General features: G+C 27.7%; 3 protein-coding genes across 4 annotated transcripts in view; all 3 read right to left on the bottom strand.

The window, feature by feature from the left end:
* Window positions 1–2453: 2453 nt before the first annotated feature.
* On the bottom strand, window positions 2454–3134 carry LOC132929368 (uncharacterized). Its single transcript, XM_060994685.1, has one exon. It carries the CDS (start codon window positions 2927–2929, stop codon window positions 2474–2476), a length of 456 nt encoding a protein of 151 aa, XP_060850668.1. The 5' UTR covers window positions 2930–3134; the 3' UTR covers window positions 2454–2473.
* Window positions 3135–4340: 1206 nt separating this feature from the next.
* On the bottom strand, window positions 4341–8295 carry LOC132930359 (probable tyrosyl-DNA phosphodiesterase). The gene is made up of 9 exons (XM_060996190.1): window positions 7794–8295; window positions 7528–7630; window positions 6123–6251; window positions 5948–6043; window positions 5726–5893; window positions 5390–5657; window positions 5215–5330; window positions 4927–5140; window positions 4341–4858 (listed from the first exon to the last, which is right to left on the bottom strand). Exons 1-9 carry the CDS (start codon window positions 7981–7983, stop codon window positions 4736–4738), a joined length of 1407 nt encoding a protein of 468 aa, XP_060852173.1. The 5' UTR covers window positions 7984–8295; the 3' UTR covers window positions 4341–4735.
* Window positions 8296–11185: 2890 nt separating this feature from the next.
* Window positions 11186–18847, bottom strand: part of LOC132930083 (leucine zipper putative tumor suppressor 2 homolog) — a 46651-nt gene continuing 38989 nt past the window's right edge. The window contains exons 3-8 of one of the 2 annotated variants that reach the window (XM_060995751.1): window positions 15231–15351; window positions 13803–13998; window positions 13401–13722; window positions 13115–13288; window positions 12118–12336; window positions 11186–11915 (exon numbers count right to left, since the gene is read on the bottom strand). In XM_060995751.1, coding sequence (XP_060851734.1) covers window positions 11505–11915; window positions 12118–12336; window positions 13115–13288; window positions 13401–13722; window positions 13803–13998; window positions 15231–15351 — 1443 coding nt within the window. In that variant the 3' untranslated portion in view covers window positions 11186–11504. The remainder of the gene's footprint in view (window positions 11916–12117; window positions 12337–13114; window positions 13289–13400; window positions 13723–13802; window positions 13999–15230; window positions 15352–18847) is intronic. The other variant, XM_060995752.1, reaches the window with a different exon arrangement.

Below are 18847 nucleotides of genomic sequence, written 5' to 3'. Positions count from 1 at the left end.
AAACGTCTTAAACTATAAATGTTCAAAAAAAAAAAAACATTCTTATACCTAATCAATATAATATATAATCATATTTTAATATTATTATTATACTGTTATTGTTATTAAGTACTTGATTTGTTTGAAAATTAATAATGATTAAATCATATTAATCATTAAAATTACTAAGAATTAAAAACATATTGCCTAAAAACATGAAATATTTAAAAACGTGTTCATCTATTAAATATAATAAGTAATAACTATATTAATTATTATTAAAGATAGTAACACACCAATATTGGAGTTTTAATACTTAGAAATGTGTTAGTTACACCAAGAAGCACTACATTATCATTTATCCAATATTCTGGTGACATTTTATTACTTATACATAATAGTAAGTTTAAGAATATTCAATCTATTAATTTGTTAAATATATTATTTTTGATTTACCTAAGTTGTAAACAAGATTTTAAATGTATTAATTATTAGATATAATTTACAGGCTATTCAATAAAACTAATGGGAATTTTACAGATTATATTACCTACTGATACAATTTATTAATTGAATGAAATTAAACTATTAAAGGCAACATTCATCAAAATCTGAGTTTTTAAATATTTAAAAAGGTGTTCTTCCTTATTAGACTATTAATTATGTATATTGTACTATTACTAAAAGATATTATTTTTATTTTATAAGCTAAATATTTTGTTTTTATTTTAAATAAAAATAAGTATTAGTATTTTTTTGTTCGTTGTGCATTTTTATGATATGCTAAATTCACTGTCATAAAAGATGTATAGGCAGTGAGATTACACTATACTAAATACAAGAAAATTAAATGCTTCTTTGCTTCTTGGCAGTAATGTTACTAACTAAAGATATTTTGGATGAATAGTTGCATATTTTGCCACGTATGGAGTAAAACTTCCATTTAAAAACAACAACAAAATTATCCTGCTAACATACACAGATTTAAATATAAATAATAAATAAACACTAGAAAATAATATAATTTTGAAAATATAAAATTAAAATTATATTTGAAACATTTCTTCAACTGCTAATTTTATGTTTAATAAACATTATATTCATAATATTAAAAACCCCTAGGTATGTATTGACATATAAAAGATAAAACTTTATATGGGCATAATTTCACCTTACAGTGCATGTTTAAAGCTACTAACAACTCCTCGGGCCACATTTAAATAGTTACAACATTTTTTAAGTTACTAATGTATTCCAATCCAATTTATCACACGTTTTCCCTGTATTTATTTATTTTTTGTATTAACCTATGCACTAATTATGCTAAACTGCTATTTTATGTTACAAATTAAATATAATGTAATGATGACACTATGGCCAAAAAACATATTACTTAAACATTTTTTTTACATTTTATGTCTGGTTTTTAATGAACTAATAATACTGATCATTAAAATTGTAATCTCGTAATAAAATTATTATTTAATTATTTTTTTAATTTACTAGTGTGTTTCAGGTATAATTATTTATTTATTTTATTAAAATCAATATGTTAGTTGCTTTACTGTTTATCTTTAGCTGTGTTTTCTGTATAGTAATAATAATAATATGTACAATTAGTACTTTCTAATTTTCTTATAAGATAACTCTTTCAGTCTTCGAAATACCTATATTAAATTCATTAAATTTCCTGAGAAAATGTGTCTATTATGTTGTAAGTTTTCCCCCATATTAATGTCTAATACAGTGGCAGTTTGACAGCTCCTAGTCGAATACATACATTTTTATAGATATTTATTTGATTAGGTACATACTATACTATATTATTTTAAAAAAAGTTACCTTTTGCTACAAAAATAGGTAGTTATCAGAGTTAGATATGTGTGTTTAAAATAAAACTTTTCATAAACCAATATTGGATTTGAATAGTTCATGTACGACAGTTAGGTTTTAAATCATGCCAAATTACATATATACCTATAGGCTATATTGCTATAACCATCAAAACAAAATTTAATTTTAATTCATTTGAAAATATTACTTCAATTATAGCTAATTATTTTCTAAATTTAAATTTTATTTAAATGAGAAAATGTATATGAAAAAAATATTCAATAAAGAAAAATATTGTGTCAACAATTAGAACTTTGCAATTAAGCAGTGGCGTAGCCAGGATTTTTTTCGGAGGGGGGGGCTGATCAATTTTTGTGAAATACAATTTAAGTTTTTTCTTTGCAATTTTCATAGACCATTAAAAATTAAAATAATTTTCTTAACATTTCGGGTGATGGTGGGGGGGGAGTGCAGCTTCCCTGGCTATGCTACTGCAATTAAGTATATCTGAATTTAATAAAACCATGTACAAATAACCAAGTAACCAACCATTGTCATAATTTTCAAGTTCAGACACTACTAACTAGATAGTCAAATTCTTATTGGGGAAAATAAAATTAACTAATACATTTCTACTACAATTAAAAAAAAATTTTATAATTTATTTGTTTTCACAAATGTCCCAGCGGAATACACTTAAATTAGTCGAATCAGATAAAGTATCATTTTTTATACATTTCAAATTTGCAAACATTTTGGATGTTTCATCATTCTTGCAGAATACCGTAAATTGAAAGTTGGCTTGAGCTTTTGCAATAAGTTTAGCAGCATATCCTCTTTTTCGCCTAGATCGGATTGTGTACACAAAATCTAGAATGTGTGGTTTTCTTTGTTGTTTTAGCGGGTCGAAATCACATTTCGAAAGTAAGAGGATTGATGCAGCAGAATCCTCACGCGATGTTTGGTATAAAATAAACGCGTGTACATTATGGTCCATGTTTACGGTATACCAACCGATTATAAATTTTAAATCTGAATCGATCTCAGCTTCATATTTATTAACAAATTTTTTTACATTGTTTATTGCGGAGACACCGGAAAATTGTTTTACAAACATTATAACAATTATTATATTTTAATTTATTATTAACACATTTAGTTCCGTTTTACTTCGTATTTTGCACTGAATACTGATGCACTGTGTGAACGTTAAAGTCAATGCCTGTTGCCTATACCCACTTCAGACACTTTGTGTCAAACGTTCATTGTTCATTTTTGAAAAAGTATCACGAATAGGGGTATAAGATCCATGCACGATTTACATCAGTGGTTTTCAACATTTTTTTAAACACTGGTCTCTTGCATACATTTCAGGGCACATCATTTTTTTTACGTCTTTCGTGGTTATTTTATTTTTACATTAAAACACTAAGTTAGATAAATACAATTTTTAAGATCATTTTGTTTTGTTTTTGGCGTTATTTAATTTTTTGAACGATATCTCGCCGTACCTAGTTTGAAAACCACTGAATACGGCCACAAAGGCACAAAATAATATGTTATAGTGATATCACCAAGGCGGCAAGGCATTCAAACAGAGTACAGAGCATATTAGAGTCAGATAGCTGCAGCTTTATAGTTTTGGGAAAAATATTTCTATCAATATTTTAAATATTATATAGGTAATACTGGTAATAGGAACATTTTATAATAGATTCCTATACGGAGATAGTCGAGATAACCCAGATGATTCTAACAGGTAGTCTTGGAAATATTTGGGTAGTCAAGATAACACAGAAGTACCCTACTTAGTATTATTGTACAGTGAAACCTCTATGTAGTGGACAGCCACGGGGAATTAAAAAATGTTCTCTATAGGGAGTTGAGGTTAATATATAGGCTCTATATATACGGTTAAGTATTTACTATTTAAACTGTGATTAAATAAACTATTTATTCATGACTTATATATGGTTAAACTTTGTTTAATTTATACTGGTTGGGTACTTACATAATTATTAATTAATTTATAAGTTACTTGTTTTACAAAAAAAACATAACTAACATAGGCCATTGTTCCCCTAGAATAAATTAGGAGTAAGTAATATAATAATAATTAATAATATATTGATATATAACTAAATATTTGCCCTCCTAATAAACTTTCAAGTTATGCTCATGATAACTAATATAAATTATACAAAAATTTAAAAATTTAACAGTTGACTAATCAAAGTACAATATAACAGGCTTCAATCCAAACTTCAACACCATTTTAATCATCTATCATCTATCTTCCATCTATCATCATGTACTCTTCCTGACAACTCATCATGCCACCTCAAGAGGCGTTGGTACCGTGACTTGCTACAGTAATATTGAGTTAATAATTCAATCAAAGGGTTCCATCGCTGGATGGCTTTTCTCCTAATGTGCTTCATGTTTTTTTTTTAAATTTAATGTATAGGTATCGCTTTTACTTATTGTATAAATAGATTGTAAATTTTCTGAATAAAAAAAAAAAAAACTTATAAGTAAAAAATACACTGTATAATCTTTATTTTGAGTGGCACTGTATTACAATATTGTGATTATATTAATAAAATAATTATATCTAAACCTTAAACACACAATATAATTATAATTTTAATATGTTTTACATATTTAAAAATTAATTACACCATATTTGGGAAATGTTGTATTTTTAAATTATACACAATTAAATAAAAATATCTATAAATAATAATTTTTAATTGAAAAACTATTCTATAGTGAATACAAAATTAAGAATATTAAAAACATTAATTTAATATTTCAAGGTACATAAAAAAATAAAATAAAAAATGAGTAGGTATATTCGTTTGTAACAGTATTCATTATTTCATTAAATAAAAGTTTAAAAATCAATTTATTATATACCTATTTATACAGTCCAAGGCTGGTCAGTAGCTGAGTATTGAGCTAATGGCAAGTCGAAAGGTAAAGAGAAATATTCTAGTGATTTATTTGGTTTGGTTTCATCTATACAAAATGTATCTGTTCCAGTCTGCAAAAATAAGATACATAATATTTAGAAGAATAAAACATTTCAAAGATTAAAAAATATATAACTACCAAAAATTTTGGCAAGAACAAAACTCCAGCTTCTTGTGCCATTATGTAGTTACTCTCATCTTTTGACTTAAGTTTTCTGCCCCAAGCAGCTTTTGATAAATTAGCGCTAGTTAACAAAAACCAAGACATTTTTGTACAACATGATGAAATTCTGCAATAGGTTTTTAAATGAGGCATGGCCTTTGATCGCTTTCGAAAACAGGACTCCCATAAGCTGAAAAACAATGTATCAACATAGAGACTATGTGTAAGAAGGTCCAATTGTTTAAAAAATTATAAAATATTTACCACATATATTTTTTAAGCCATAATTGTTTGATGTGTACGTTCTTATTGTAGGGTAAACAGGCACCATCTAAAGGTCCATTCCAACTATTCAAAACATTTTTCTCAGTTGGGTAAATCTATAAAGTAAAATTCATTATTTAGGTTAAATATCTACTACATTCATTGTTTATCTAACCAAGTTGAAGGGAATAGGAATAGGTTTATTATCTATTTTTGTGGTATCACAATAGGTAGAAGCTGATAGGCTTTTAATAAACTCTGATTTCAACCATTCGTTTTCTGTGGTACCCAAAGACCCCAAAGAGGAACATTGAGCTATTATAGGCCAATCTGATGGTTCATGAATTGGTAGATGAGCATGTTTTTTCAAAATACTTTGTAAATATAAATGACCCCACAGCTGTTCTTTGTGCTTGCCTGGAACACTAGGTATGAAAAACACACTGCACAACAAAAAGTTTTTAATATTTATTGTTCATAATTTTAGTTTTTAATATATTCTAGTTTTTACTTTGCTTCACTGAAATCAACTTTTTCAACTTTTTCTATCCATTGACTTAATAATTGTTCATCATAAGATTTTAAATATCGTAAAATATCTGTTTTAAAATTAGTTTTTGAATTACCATCTGACTTATTATCTTCCTTTTTTAATGGAAATGCTGGGCTAACCCAAATCCTAAAATTTACAATGATTTAATAAAAAAACAAAAACAACAATAATTTTTCTTACCCTTGAGTGTATTTGGTCCAATCATCTTCACATAAATTGGCAGTCATAACTACAACTCGTAAACTACCATCAGAATAAGCAAACAATGATACCTTACTAAAATTTACAATACAATAAAATTTATTATTGTAAGTGTTCAATGTTTATAAATTTATATTTACAGAATAATACTGACCTATGCTGATGACCAAAAGCATTTTTATTAAGTATTTTTTTATGTTTAATATTTGGTATTTTATTTTTTGAATCTAATTTTCTTAAATCTTCATCACAATGCTCATATAAAAGTGTAATTTTTTTCCCCCTGAAAAAAATATAATAATGTAAAATTACTTAAAAAATAAATATTACCATAAACTAAAATTACATTGTACAAACGTATCTTATTTTAAGTATTATGAATATAAAATTATTCCTTAAATGTTAATTACAGTTTGGTACAGTATTTTAAGATTTAAACTCTGAAATATAGATTATAAGTGACCTATAATTAAATATGTAATATAATGATAAGATTTAAAAATTTTAAAAGGGTTTGTACAAGATAATATGTTGTTTTATGGAACATTTTATGTGTATACATATGCGTATTTAAAATTGTGTAGTACCTATATAATTTACGATTTAACACGAGCAGGGATATACACAGCGGGGTGTTTTGGGTGTTCAAACACCCCCCGAAATACTTGGGTTTTTTCATGGTTATTTACTTATTCAATTTCAATATTCATTTTTTTATATTAATGTTTGTATTTAAAAAAAGAATTTTAAGTATACCTAATTTTCATAAATTTTTTTTGTATATTTATTAAAAAAAGTTCTACTTTTCAATAACTGATTTTCAAAAACACCCCCCAAAACTTTTTTCTGCGTACGTCCCTGAACATGGGTATAACCTTTTAACACAAATATCAATCAACATTATCATTAAATACATAATATATATTTAATTACTCATTAACAGATTGAATAAACATACAATTTTGTTATTTTGAACAATATTATTTAATAGCACTAAAAATAAAAATAATGTATAAACATTTTTTTTATTATTATTATCTAACATCTTATTTTAAAGACGTAAAAGAAATTTGTATATATGTAGTAATTAATAATTAATAGGTATATGAATAAATTAATAAAATAATATAAAATAAATTTGTGTAAAGAAATGATTGAATGAAATGAACAACAGTAATTTTTAAAATTTATAATCTAATCTCAAGTTTTTTTTTCTTCTATTTTTATTCAAAATACAAATTTTTGAAAAATACAAAATTAATCAAATTTGAAGAATATTAAAAATCTTAAATGCTAAAATATACAAAAATAAATAATCTACAATTTTTAGTTTTGAATTCTTGATGCATAAAACAAATTTAAAGCTTACTCTGTTATATTTATCTGTTTTTTTATAATGATTAATGCTATTATAAACTTGTAGATTTAAATTAGTCTAATTACGAAATAAATTTGGTAAAACTTAAAAAATTGTGAAAGTGCTGTTATTGTATAAACAAATAATGAAATTAAGTAAGTTTATATAAATTATTTATAATTAATATTTATTATCATATTACTTTTGATTAGTTATGATGTATTGAGCAATAAGCCATCCGAGCTCGACCATGAAGTTTATATGAAGTGATTCAGTCAAAGTACCGAGACTAAAGTCCAAAAGTTCTAAAACAAACAATAATTAATATTATACATTTGATTTTTTTGTGTTTTTTGGCTAAAATCACAGCATTGTTAACACCTTAAACTGTATTAACGGATAATGCAGTATCTGTAATAACTGTCATCATCTGAAATACATAGCATACTCCTTATACTGTAAACACACCTGCAAACGACAGTGTTGATTTTTCATCGTGTGTTGCTGGATCGCATTCTATCGGAGACATAAATATTCTGATAGGCTTAGACATCTCCAATTTCAAGTCAACCGCTCCTTTCGTATTTTTCCACACTTCATCGATATACGAATCCGGACCCGGAGCCTTTCGCTTCAAAGACTCAGATCCAGACGCCATTTTTTGTGGGACGAACTTGAATTCAAACGGATACGAAAATTTAACCACAGAAGTCAAAAACCGTGTAACTATTGTTATATCTAAGTTAAAAAAGTTTTCAAACAGCCGAAAGAGCCACGAGTATCAAAACGACGAATCACAAGATACCAGATGAGTATAGAATTACAGCAGGACCTGAGCATAATTATGGTATATCTGCTATACAGGCATATAGCCTATAATAATATCCTACTGAAATATAAATGTATGATACCGGCACTACAAATCGCATATGAACCGGTGCACCACGACAACCCATAGACATATTATGATATATTATCATAATATGTCTATGCGACAACCACAACGGCTAAACAGTTGTTAACAGATATAGATAATAAACTATCTATATCTGTGGAGTTGTTAACATATTATCAGCGGATAAGATGCCGTGGACCATGGATATAGATACTATATCTATATCCGTGCCGTGGACGCCAGTGTCGGTTCGTTCTGTCATTCTGATAAACGGTGTACATATTCACAGAACGACGGAATTATTAATTATTATTATTCTGTCTTCAGCTGTGGTACAATTAATACGTCAGATATAAATATATAATATCATGAATATATATATATATATATATATATATATATATATCTGTGTTTAGTCAGTTTTTATTTTTTAACAGTGTCCATTCTGATTGTTATATTCTGTGGTTTAGCACTCGGCGTATATAGAAGTTAATTTCAGGAGGATTAAAAGAAAATCTCCATTCTTAAATTCCAATTAATTATACAATCAAAATCAATGCCCGTACATTGCAGGGGAGGGTTTGAACTCCAAAAACCCTCCCAATATACGCCACTGCACGTAATATGATTGTATCACAATAATGAACTACCCACGGTTTAAGGTACGATTTAACTGATTTAAGATATGTCCTGTAACTTGTAAGGACACACGTTAGTTATGGCCGCAGGGTGATTGGAATAAGTTCTGTCCCATTCATTCTCCTAATTAGAATTATAGCTGATTAGCTGTTTTACACTACACGTGCAGTTACTGCAGTTGGATTCTTGAATAATATTAACGATTGATTTGTGAAAAACATTTTGTCTTTTAATTTCAACAGTACTAAATACCTAGATGGATGCATACCTCGATGTGATTGTGGCTGTATTGATTGATACTTCATTGGTTTATTATTTTTTTAAATGTTTAATAAACATGCATTGATAACTTATGTGTGCAAACAATAGCTCTTTTTTAAAAAAAATATTAGAAAAGTGACATGTGTTATGTGTACAATGATCAAATTATTGTTTTAAAAGTCACATGTTTGAAAATATATTTTACAAAAATAATTAAAACCAGACTAACCAGTAATAGTCACTGTGGTCTGTGTTATTGTAGGTTTTCGCATATTATTGGGGACCGATCTCACTGATCTCAGTAATATTTCTGCTAAATTTAAACTCAATCATTGAATGTTAAAAAGTATTCTGAGTGGGAACAGCTCTCTACTTATTTTCAATGGCTATATTATCTATAATATTTAATTGTATATTAAAATAACTAGTACTTTATTTTTCTATTAGTTATATAATATAAAAGTAATTTATTATAAACTAATTTTTAAATTTTTAAAGTCAAATAGTCTAACTAAAAATTTTTATTCAAAAAATTATTTATTTTTCAATAAATATCCAATTTTATAGTTTATAAAAAAATTGAGTAAATTTTTTTTCAATATTTTTTAAGTAATTGCTGTTTGTATATTTTGTATCGGATTTAGTATTAGAATTTCAATTATATTGCCATGAAAAAAATATGTAAAATTTATATAAATAGCTCAAATCTAAAATATTTTTAAAATTATTTAAAGTTTAAAGAACTCTAATTTAGAATAAATTTCTATATTTATTTATAAAAAATTAATTTTGTAAATACTCCAATTTTTGTAATTTTAACCATAATAAATAATTTGACCCACTTTCATATTAGAAGTCATTTTTGAATAATTAAAATCATTTTCTTTTTTTTTTATGGAGTATTTATGAAAATAAAACCTTAGTGGATCCTGTTTATGACGAGGAAATATTGTGCTTATTTAGAACAGACAACAGACAGAGAAGGCAGAGGCACTGTTATGTTAGCTTATAATAGGCTTATATGAAGAATTTGCAGCAAATGACAGAATTTTCACAGAATGGTTCAATAGATGTTAACAATTTTAACATTTTTTCAAAATACATGCAAACTTTAACTAATCAAAATTGTAAATTATATAAAATAGTGATCTCCGCAACTAGAAAAGATGTTATTGAATATTTTGAAAATGAAACTAAAGAATAATTAAAAATTTCAACACAATAATTTTTTTTTATTTTAGCCATTTATGGGTTATTTAGTCTTCCTTCCATCTTTTTCTATCCTGCTCCCAGTCCACTCCAGTTTATTCTAATAGTTCCTTGACACTGTTATCTTTCATTTTTTCCGCAGTCTTCCTCCTTCCCTCTTGTTCTCTATCTTGTTTTTTTTAGTAGTTCAAATGAATTTTTTTTTATAATTTCTTATATTGTTATTTGTTATTATAGTATCGACAAATTGATATTATTATACAAATAAATTTAAGATTTTTTAGAAAAATTTGATGAAAATAAATTAATATATTTATTAGTATACATATACTTTTTATTTTCTAGTAACACATATAGTATTATTTGCTTTTTAATTAATTTAAATATAATATAAATTATATTAAATAATTAGTTAGAATTTATTTTATAAATGTTATAATTAATATAGGTAATATTTTATATTTATAAATTATATTGGCAATTCAATATATTTTTATAATTTATTATAATTTATATGAATTATGGGTTGATAACTATAATATAAATATTTTTTATGCATAATTTAATTTAAATTTTAAAGTAAACATTGTTTTTTTCCCGATACGATATTATACAGCTTCGTCAGAATATTATATTTATGTGGCAATTAAATTCCTATTGTGCTGGAGGCATTTTGTGCAATTTACTTTGTTCTAAACATCTAAACCATTATTGGCTTTATTAATCAATAAGTAAAATTACTAATACACCTAATTAATGGTAAATTAATTACCAGTGTATAGTTTGAATTACTTTCAATTTTGCTTCAATTTCAAAACAATTAAAACAAATCGAGAATAATTTAAATAACAACGAATAACAATAAAGTATTTTTTATTACTTGTAAAAATGTATATAGTAAAAAGTACTAATCAGTAATCGTGTTACAATTTGCACTTTTAATAACACAAAATGATTAATGTGCCTTATCGAAGTATTCATAATATGTATATATTGCAACTATACAAAGAAGAATACTTACCAATATGATACATAATTTCAAAATTAATTGACAATAAAATATAAACATAATAAGAAATAATAACTATGATAAATGGTAAAAACTTCACACAACAATATATATATAACTTCCCATGTGATGGACTTTTAATAAAAAAAAAAGTCCTTAAATCTGTCTATAATTTAATGGCGTTTACGGTCTTCACTGTAGCGGCAGCCGTTTTTCGGGCAGTGCTCTTGCCGCTGGTGCAGTGGTCCGAGCATACGTTCATTTGCACAGTGAGGTTCTCGATCTGTGCCTCAAACGCTTGCGTCCTCCTGAACATTTGCACGTAGTTCATCTGAAGCTGCCTTTGGTAACACAACACTTTCTCCTTCTCTTGGAACCACTTGAGTCTTTCTTGATCCCAGTTCTTCCGTTCCTCGTTAAGCACTCGGATCAATTTTGCCGTATGCCGTTCCAGTTCTCCGAATTTCTCCAATGGCGAGTCCGCCTCCGTGTCCTTCTTCGGTAACAACGACTGCAGGTCTTCTGTACTATAGCATCCAGACAATAACTTGTTCGATTTGCTCAACTCGTTCTCCACCTGCGCACAAGCAAAACGCGATTATAATACCACCTATTTATTTATTTTATTATTTAGGTGTTATATAAGTACTACTATTTGCTAACACGTCATGTTACTAAAAATAGTGAAAATGCTATAAAATTAATTAAAAAACATTATTATTGTGCCTACAATACGGACGACAGTGTTCTAGACGGAACTTTACGATCCAACAACTTACTTGTTCGTTGAGTCGTCCGACGAGCGAACATAGTTTGTCTGCTGCCAATTGGTCATTGTTGCAATTATTGCCGTCACCGCCATTGTCACTGTTACGTCCTTCAAGACGTCTCCCTTCGAGTTCGTTAATACGACGTTCTTTTGATTCAAGTTTTTGTAACAGGTCTCTGACTTCTGATTTCAACGCGATCACTTCATGACCTTTTGTCGTAAGTTCGCTCTGAAAATTGGTACCGTTGAGTATAAAATAATAGTGATACGTCGACATCGTATGTAAAATTATTTATACAAATTTATGACATTACTCCAAAAAGAGTCAGGGGCGTAATTAAGGAGATAGGTTATCCCCCAGAACCTTATTTTACTAATATTGTATTAATATTTATAATTGAATAGTAGTTAATCCATTTAAAATATTATAGATAATTGTGTTCTTAGTTTAAATTACAGGTTTTTTTTTGGAAGTGATATAGTTTACAACTTTTATTAAAAAAAATGTATTCCTTCCCAAGGAAAATTCCTAATTAAGCCACTAAAAAGAGCGGATTGAAGGCCCAATCGCCACTTCTAAGCTTTGTTTTTTTTTACAAATAATTTTGATTGTATTTAAGTACCTAATATAGTAAATTAGCTTAATTTTTTTAGTTATTTGACTATGATTAATTTACTTTGACTGTATGATAGTTAAATAAACAGTTAATCTTAGTTACAATAATAAAAAAATTTATTACAATTTATATATTAATTAAATGTTGCAATTTTTATTATTATTATTATAAACCATTTCTATAGTTTTATAAATTTGATTGCATACCTATTTTCAAATGTATTTACGAAATTCAAAAAAATTCAACTCAGTTACCCCTGAATTAAGATATATTTGAGATCTAAGTAGGTACCTATATATGTTCTTATAATTTTTAGTATTTATACTTATATAGTAGGTAAGTTTATTGTTTATACATATATATATATATATATATATAATGTCTACTTACTTGAGTATCTTTCAGTTGTGATTTTACGTGAGCAAGTTCTCCAGATTTCTGACACAATCCCCATTCAGTTTCTTCAAGTCTCACCTTCAATTCGTCTACTTCTTTTTTCAAATCCGTCGTCTCTGACTCCAAGCGTTCATTTTCTTCTTGTAATTTTTTTTTTTCATCCTGCAACTAATATTCATGACACAATAATATAGATATATATCAAATAGTATGATAAAATTATTATTATCCAATATCAATATTTAAAAAACCTTGATATGTATATTACGCATATATTTACCTTGTACGTCTGCATCATAAGCATTTGTTCTAGCTTAAGTGACTTTTGCGCGGCCGTTTTGAGTCGATTATCGCCCATTGCTTTGATCCTCCGCAATTCCCTGTCCCAAGCGTTTTCCTTCTCTTGGTAAACTCTGAAGATAACTTGCTCGTTGTGCTCCATCGTTTGCCGTAGGTGCCTCAATTCACGGTCCCTGTCTCTCAACACTGTTTCCATTTCGGTCATCATTGTAGATTCAGATGGCGAAGGGGTCAGGTCTAACAGACTAGCTGACCCTTCGGATGCCGAACATCGTTTACTGAGCCTCGCGAATGATTTCGAACTAAAAAATATAAAATTATTTCACGTTAATACATATATGAAAAATATACTCGTATTAGCACATTAACGTTATATATATACCTGGGTCGGTAATCTCTATAGGAACTGTATGAGGAGGATGATTTGAAATCGTCTTGCTGTCCCAGCCGAAATTTGCAGCTGGTTTGAGCCGGTAACGACGACATCACCATGGGAGATGCTGAACGAAGTTTTCGATCCAACGTGCCCGAAGATATCATATTTGTTTTCTTAGATTGATGGTGCAGTTCATTGGTACCTATAATATATTGAAAAAATGAAAAAGTCGTAAAATTGTTCAGATACGATTCAAAGCGAATATTGTCAGTTTAAATTGTTACACATTGAAATATATACATAACAAAAATCATGCATAAACATAATATTATCTTTTATAATCTTATTATACATGATGAAGTGAGACGTAAGTTAAAAAGTTCTAGTGAACTATAACGATATCCATTTATAAATTAATTTAGTTTAATATAATATTATACACAACCAAATGTTTTAAAAAAACGAATAAATTCTAAATTAATAGTATCTATTTAAATTATTATATTTTATGGTATCGAGCTCGCCTGTGGCCGATTGGACTGGTTGCTAAAATATGTTCCGGTAGGAATATGAGAGGCAGTTAGTTTGATTATGGGCGTTGGGAATTTAATTCACTGTTTTATAAGACTGAAGTCGGTGTCAAACTGTTGTTAGGTTGTAGGTATGTAGCCATATAGGTGAGTAGGATGGAGTAAAATAAATAAATAATTTCAAATCTCGAAAAGTTACCTTATAAGTTATAAACAACTGCGCAACTGTTAATATAGACAAAAATTGTATGGAAATTACGATATAATATTATATAACTATGTATGAGTTACCAACTATAGGGAATATACATTATAGGTAATCGTTTGTAAAAAGTAACGAGAATATTTTTAACAACCCCTCCCCAAATTACTTAATCGATTTAATTTGTCTAATTTGTTACTAGAAACCTCATTCAATATTTAAACATTTAAACTGCTCTTTAAAGCGATAACAGAAACAAAATAAAAACAACAATAACATATGTACATATCATTATAAAACCAATATCGATAATCCATTTATCGCTCCGCTCATGTATAACAAATAGAATTACTATTTTATTTGTTTTGTTCTTAATAAATTATGTGAATACGAGGGGAAAGACTGCCCACTAAGGCGAAGTACCCCCTCGTAACGCCGCGATTCACCACCAAAAAACGGATCTAAGTTTTATTTTAGTACTTTACGGGCTTACGGCTACAGAATTGAAATTCTATTTCGAAAAAATACCGATGGTTGGGTATATTGGTATACCTATATACAATATATATACATAGGCGTTCTTTTATCTCGTATAGGTCTTTCGAGTAATCGAGTGTTTGTTATTATTATATATTATGTGCTTACAATCGGCTAGATGAATGCAGGAAAATCTCATTATATGTGTTATATAAATGTACTTACTGCCATATAGATGTCTGTGCGAGGATCTGGCCAGGATAGGCGTGGAGCCATATCTTTCGCCGTTGTCGGTGAATCTCATTGAACCCGGTTTGAAGGCCACTGGACGAATAACACTGTTTCCCTGCAATAAAACGTCCACGATGAGTATAAGATAAATATGTATTATAAACATTAAACATAGATAGGTAGGTATACACACAGTAAATAATATTACGATTTATTATTATCATAATCATACATAACTATATATTTGAATAATTCGTCGGTTAGGCAGTAGTTATCAGGATGAATTATTACTAAATAAGTACGACAACGTCGTGAACATAATAAATTATTATTAAATGTACGCATGTGGCATATACCATAGACATATGACGTTACGGGAGTAAATTTGATGTGTTATATTTTAATTATCGGCAGTGACAACTTTACTGACAATAGACAGTCAATAGTAGTTTTACGAGGGAAAAATGGTCGATGGTTGGCTTGCATGGATTTTATACGCGTTTATTGCTGTAAAATAATTTATAGTTTATGCAGACAAATATACTTAAAAGAATACCGATTAAATAATATATTAAGTATAATACATGTGTTATACTTAAAATTATACTTAAAATAATTATTTAAGAACAGAGTATCCGCTGATATTAAAATAACGATAAATAATTTTTATGCACATTCGATGCATTATAATATGGGAATATATACGCGTCCATAAAAATGGATCAAAAGATTGTCTATCTACTTGCGTAATTTTTTTGACAGTTATCTTACATTTAATTTATTAACTTGAAAATACATATATTAGGTATGTATTTGTTAAATACTTATATATAATAGTTTTATAATAATATATGTATATTATTTCGACATAAAGAGTCGTAGGTAACAGCCGATATAATATATAATATAGATACTCTTTTAAATGTTGTTCTTCCGGTTTCGGATAACGTTCCCGTTTAAGTTTGCTGCAGTATCCGTACAGTGTATAATCCTACATAGATAACATATATTATTATATATTCTTTCTGCGCATGTGATTTTATTTTTCAACTATGGGCGCGTGCGGAACACCGCCTTCAAATCGAGTTCCGGTTTTTCTTAATTTTTTTTCTTTTAATATTAATAATTGAACTCGAATAAAAAAAATGTGTAGATATAGATACATATTATTATAGTATTATTATACTTATATAAATATATATAGTATGAATAATATGCGCCATCGTCGTGCGACCGGCACCTCGAGGCTCGTATGGCAAGGTTGTAATTTCGACCGGTGGACGTTTTATTAAAGTGGAAAAACAAAATTAAAAAAAAAACAGCATACAGCCGTCACGCCGGAGGCCACGTGCGTCTAAGATGTCTTTAAAGCGATTGATATGGTGCCGGCGTTGAGCAAGATTTAGATACAGGTCAGAATTATACAAACGCTCCAGGAGAGCATTGAAAACGTTCGTATTTTTCAAGGGATAAAATATGTAGATCAAAGATTATAAGAAAAATAAATTAAACATCGCTGTTCACGTTTTGACGCTTTATAATAATTTGTACGTTTATGATATTTAATAGACACCTATAAGGCTATAAAAGGTACAAATATGAAATAGGTATAGCTTATATAATATTATGATGACGTATCTGTGATTTTCCTGCAGTAATTATTATAACCCACGTGGGCCTGTAGTACAGTAATAATAATTTATTATATTGAATGTTGAAAAAATTATATTTTATACATATTATTATATTAGTCTTAGGTGGTGGTACTTGGGTAATAATTTTACCACGTCCATTATATTATAGTTGTATTGTACCTACATTCAGAGCCGTGCCGTTAAGATTTGGCGCCCAGGGCAAAATTAAAAATATTCACCCCCTATTTTATTTATCATTATGCATTTCAATTTTTTTGGCATCCCCTTTAAACCATGCGCCCCGGGCGCATGCTCCCTAGGCCCCCCCACGGCACGGCTCAGCCTACATTTATATTAGTTTATAGATTTATACTCAAATTTTACTCATGCGTGATGGAGAGAGGAAAATCCATTCCGAAAATCTTTCATCTCTTGGTTACGCCATTTACTTAGTACGTTTGTTGGTAATTGTTGGACTGTATCTTAAGTATAGGCATTTTGCCGATTTATCGTAGACATCGACATTCGAGCCTTATAATTATAATATATAGTTTACAATATTATTGATAAATTGCAGCGTGACGATGGTCTAAACTAAACCATGATTAAATATCAGTGTAAAATTGTAATACATATATGTATATTGCAATAAAATAAATTTTATTAGGCGATTTGTTGTAGTCAAGTCGTGTAGCTTTGTTGCGTAAAATATTTTTCGCTCATCGATGAATTTATTATTTTGTTCGAGTTGTGACGACCTATCTTTACAAACACCACTATAATATTATTATTTATTACAATCCATTACGGCAAACATCTAAGATTGTAATAGAACAATGAGTTTTTAACTTGTATTGTAATATCCAATTAATATTATAATAAAAACTTCACACACACGGGCGCGCGCGCGCACGCACTTAATACTTAAAAGTGACACAATTAGTGTATTATATCATCACACTCATTGTGTATATTTGTAATTAGCCTTCTAAAGAATAAAAATAAATTTAGATTGCATAATAATAAACCTTTGTCGTCATTTTTTTAAGCATACAATGTCACTGTCTAAGTAATGTACTTATTTCAATTGTACATTATCAGAAACCGGAAGTTTATTACCATGATAGAAAATTCGTGTTGAATTTTCCACTTTCTTTTTTTTTAGATAGTAATCATAAGCGTTTCACTATATCAGACCAAAAATTATTATTAATTTGCCATAGTTTTATATTATAATAGGGATTATATATGTATGTAATATTTTGTTAGATAAATGTTTGAATGATAAAATTGCATTTTTATTTAAAGACAACAAATTTGAAGAAATCTGTTAATACATTTTAAAATTTTTGATTTTAATCAAAATTTAATGAGGACGATGGTAGCAAATTCTCTGCTCTCAATGCTCTCATAAAAGTGACGACAGTTATAAAAAATATAGGTAGGTCGATTTTAAAATCATTAATCTTCGCTCCGCTCAGAATTTCAATAATCATTTATAAATTGGCATTTTTCAATATTTTCAAGTGACATAAAACAATTTATTTTTTAAGATTTCGTTTCGATTTTAAATAGTTACACCAAAAATAACAGGATTTTGACATTTTAATAAAAGTATAAACTATAAATTATAGTTATAATACGTTAAACTAATACGTTATAAAGTTACCAAAATTAAAAATTAGTTCGTATTTAAATTATAGTAAAATGAGTATCATAATTATTATCACTTCAACATAGTTAAAAAATGATCAGACTCGTCACTCGTATACAAGGAAATTCAACTATTAAATTATGTACCGTTAGCGTAGTTGTAATTTATTATTATAGGTACTATATCAGTATAATAGTATCTATACATAAAGAAACTAAATTACTGTCTAGTGTTCATATATATATATGTACAAATCTTGATATGTAACCGCGTATTTCAATATATATTATTATGTATAGATTTAAATTTATAGAAATTGTTTT

This window comes from Rhopalosiphum padi, chromosome 4 (assembly GCF_020882245.1).
Source record: "Rhopalosiphum padi isolate XX-2018 chromosome 4, ASM2088224v1, whole genome shotgun sequence".
In the NCBI taxonomy this organism is placed as follows: Eukaryota; Metazoa; Arthropoda; class Insecta; order Hemiptera; family Aphididae; genus Rhopalosiphum; species Rhopalosiphum padi.
The sequence above is the reverse complement of the archived record's forward strand: the minus strand, read 5'-3'. Positions and strand labels throughout refer to the sequence as shown.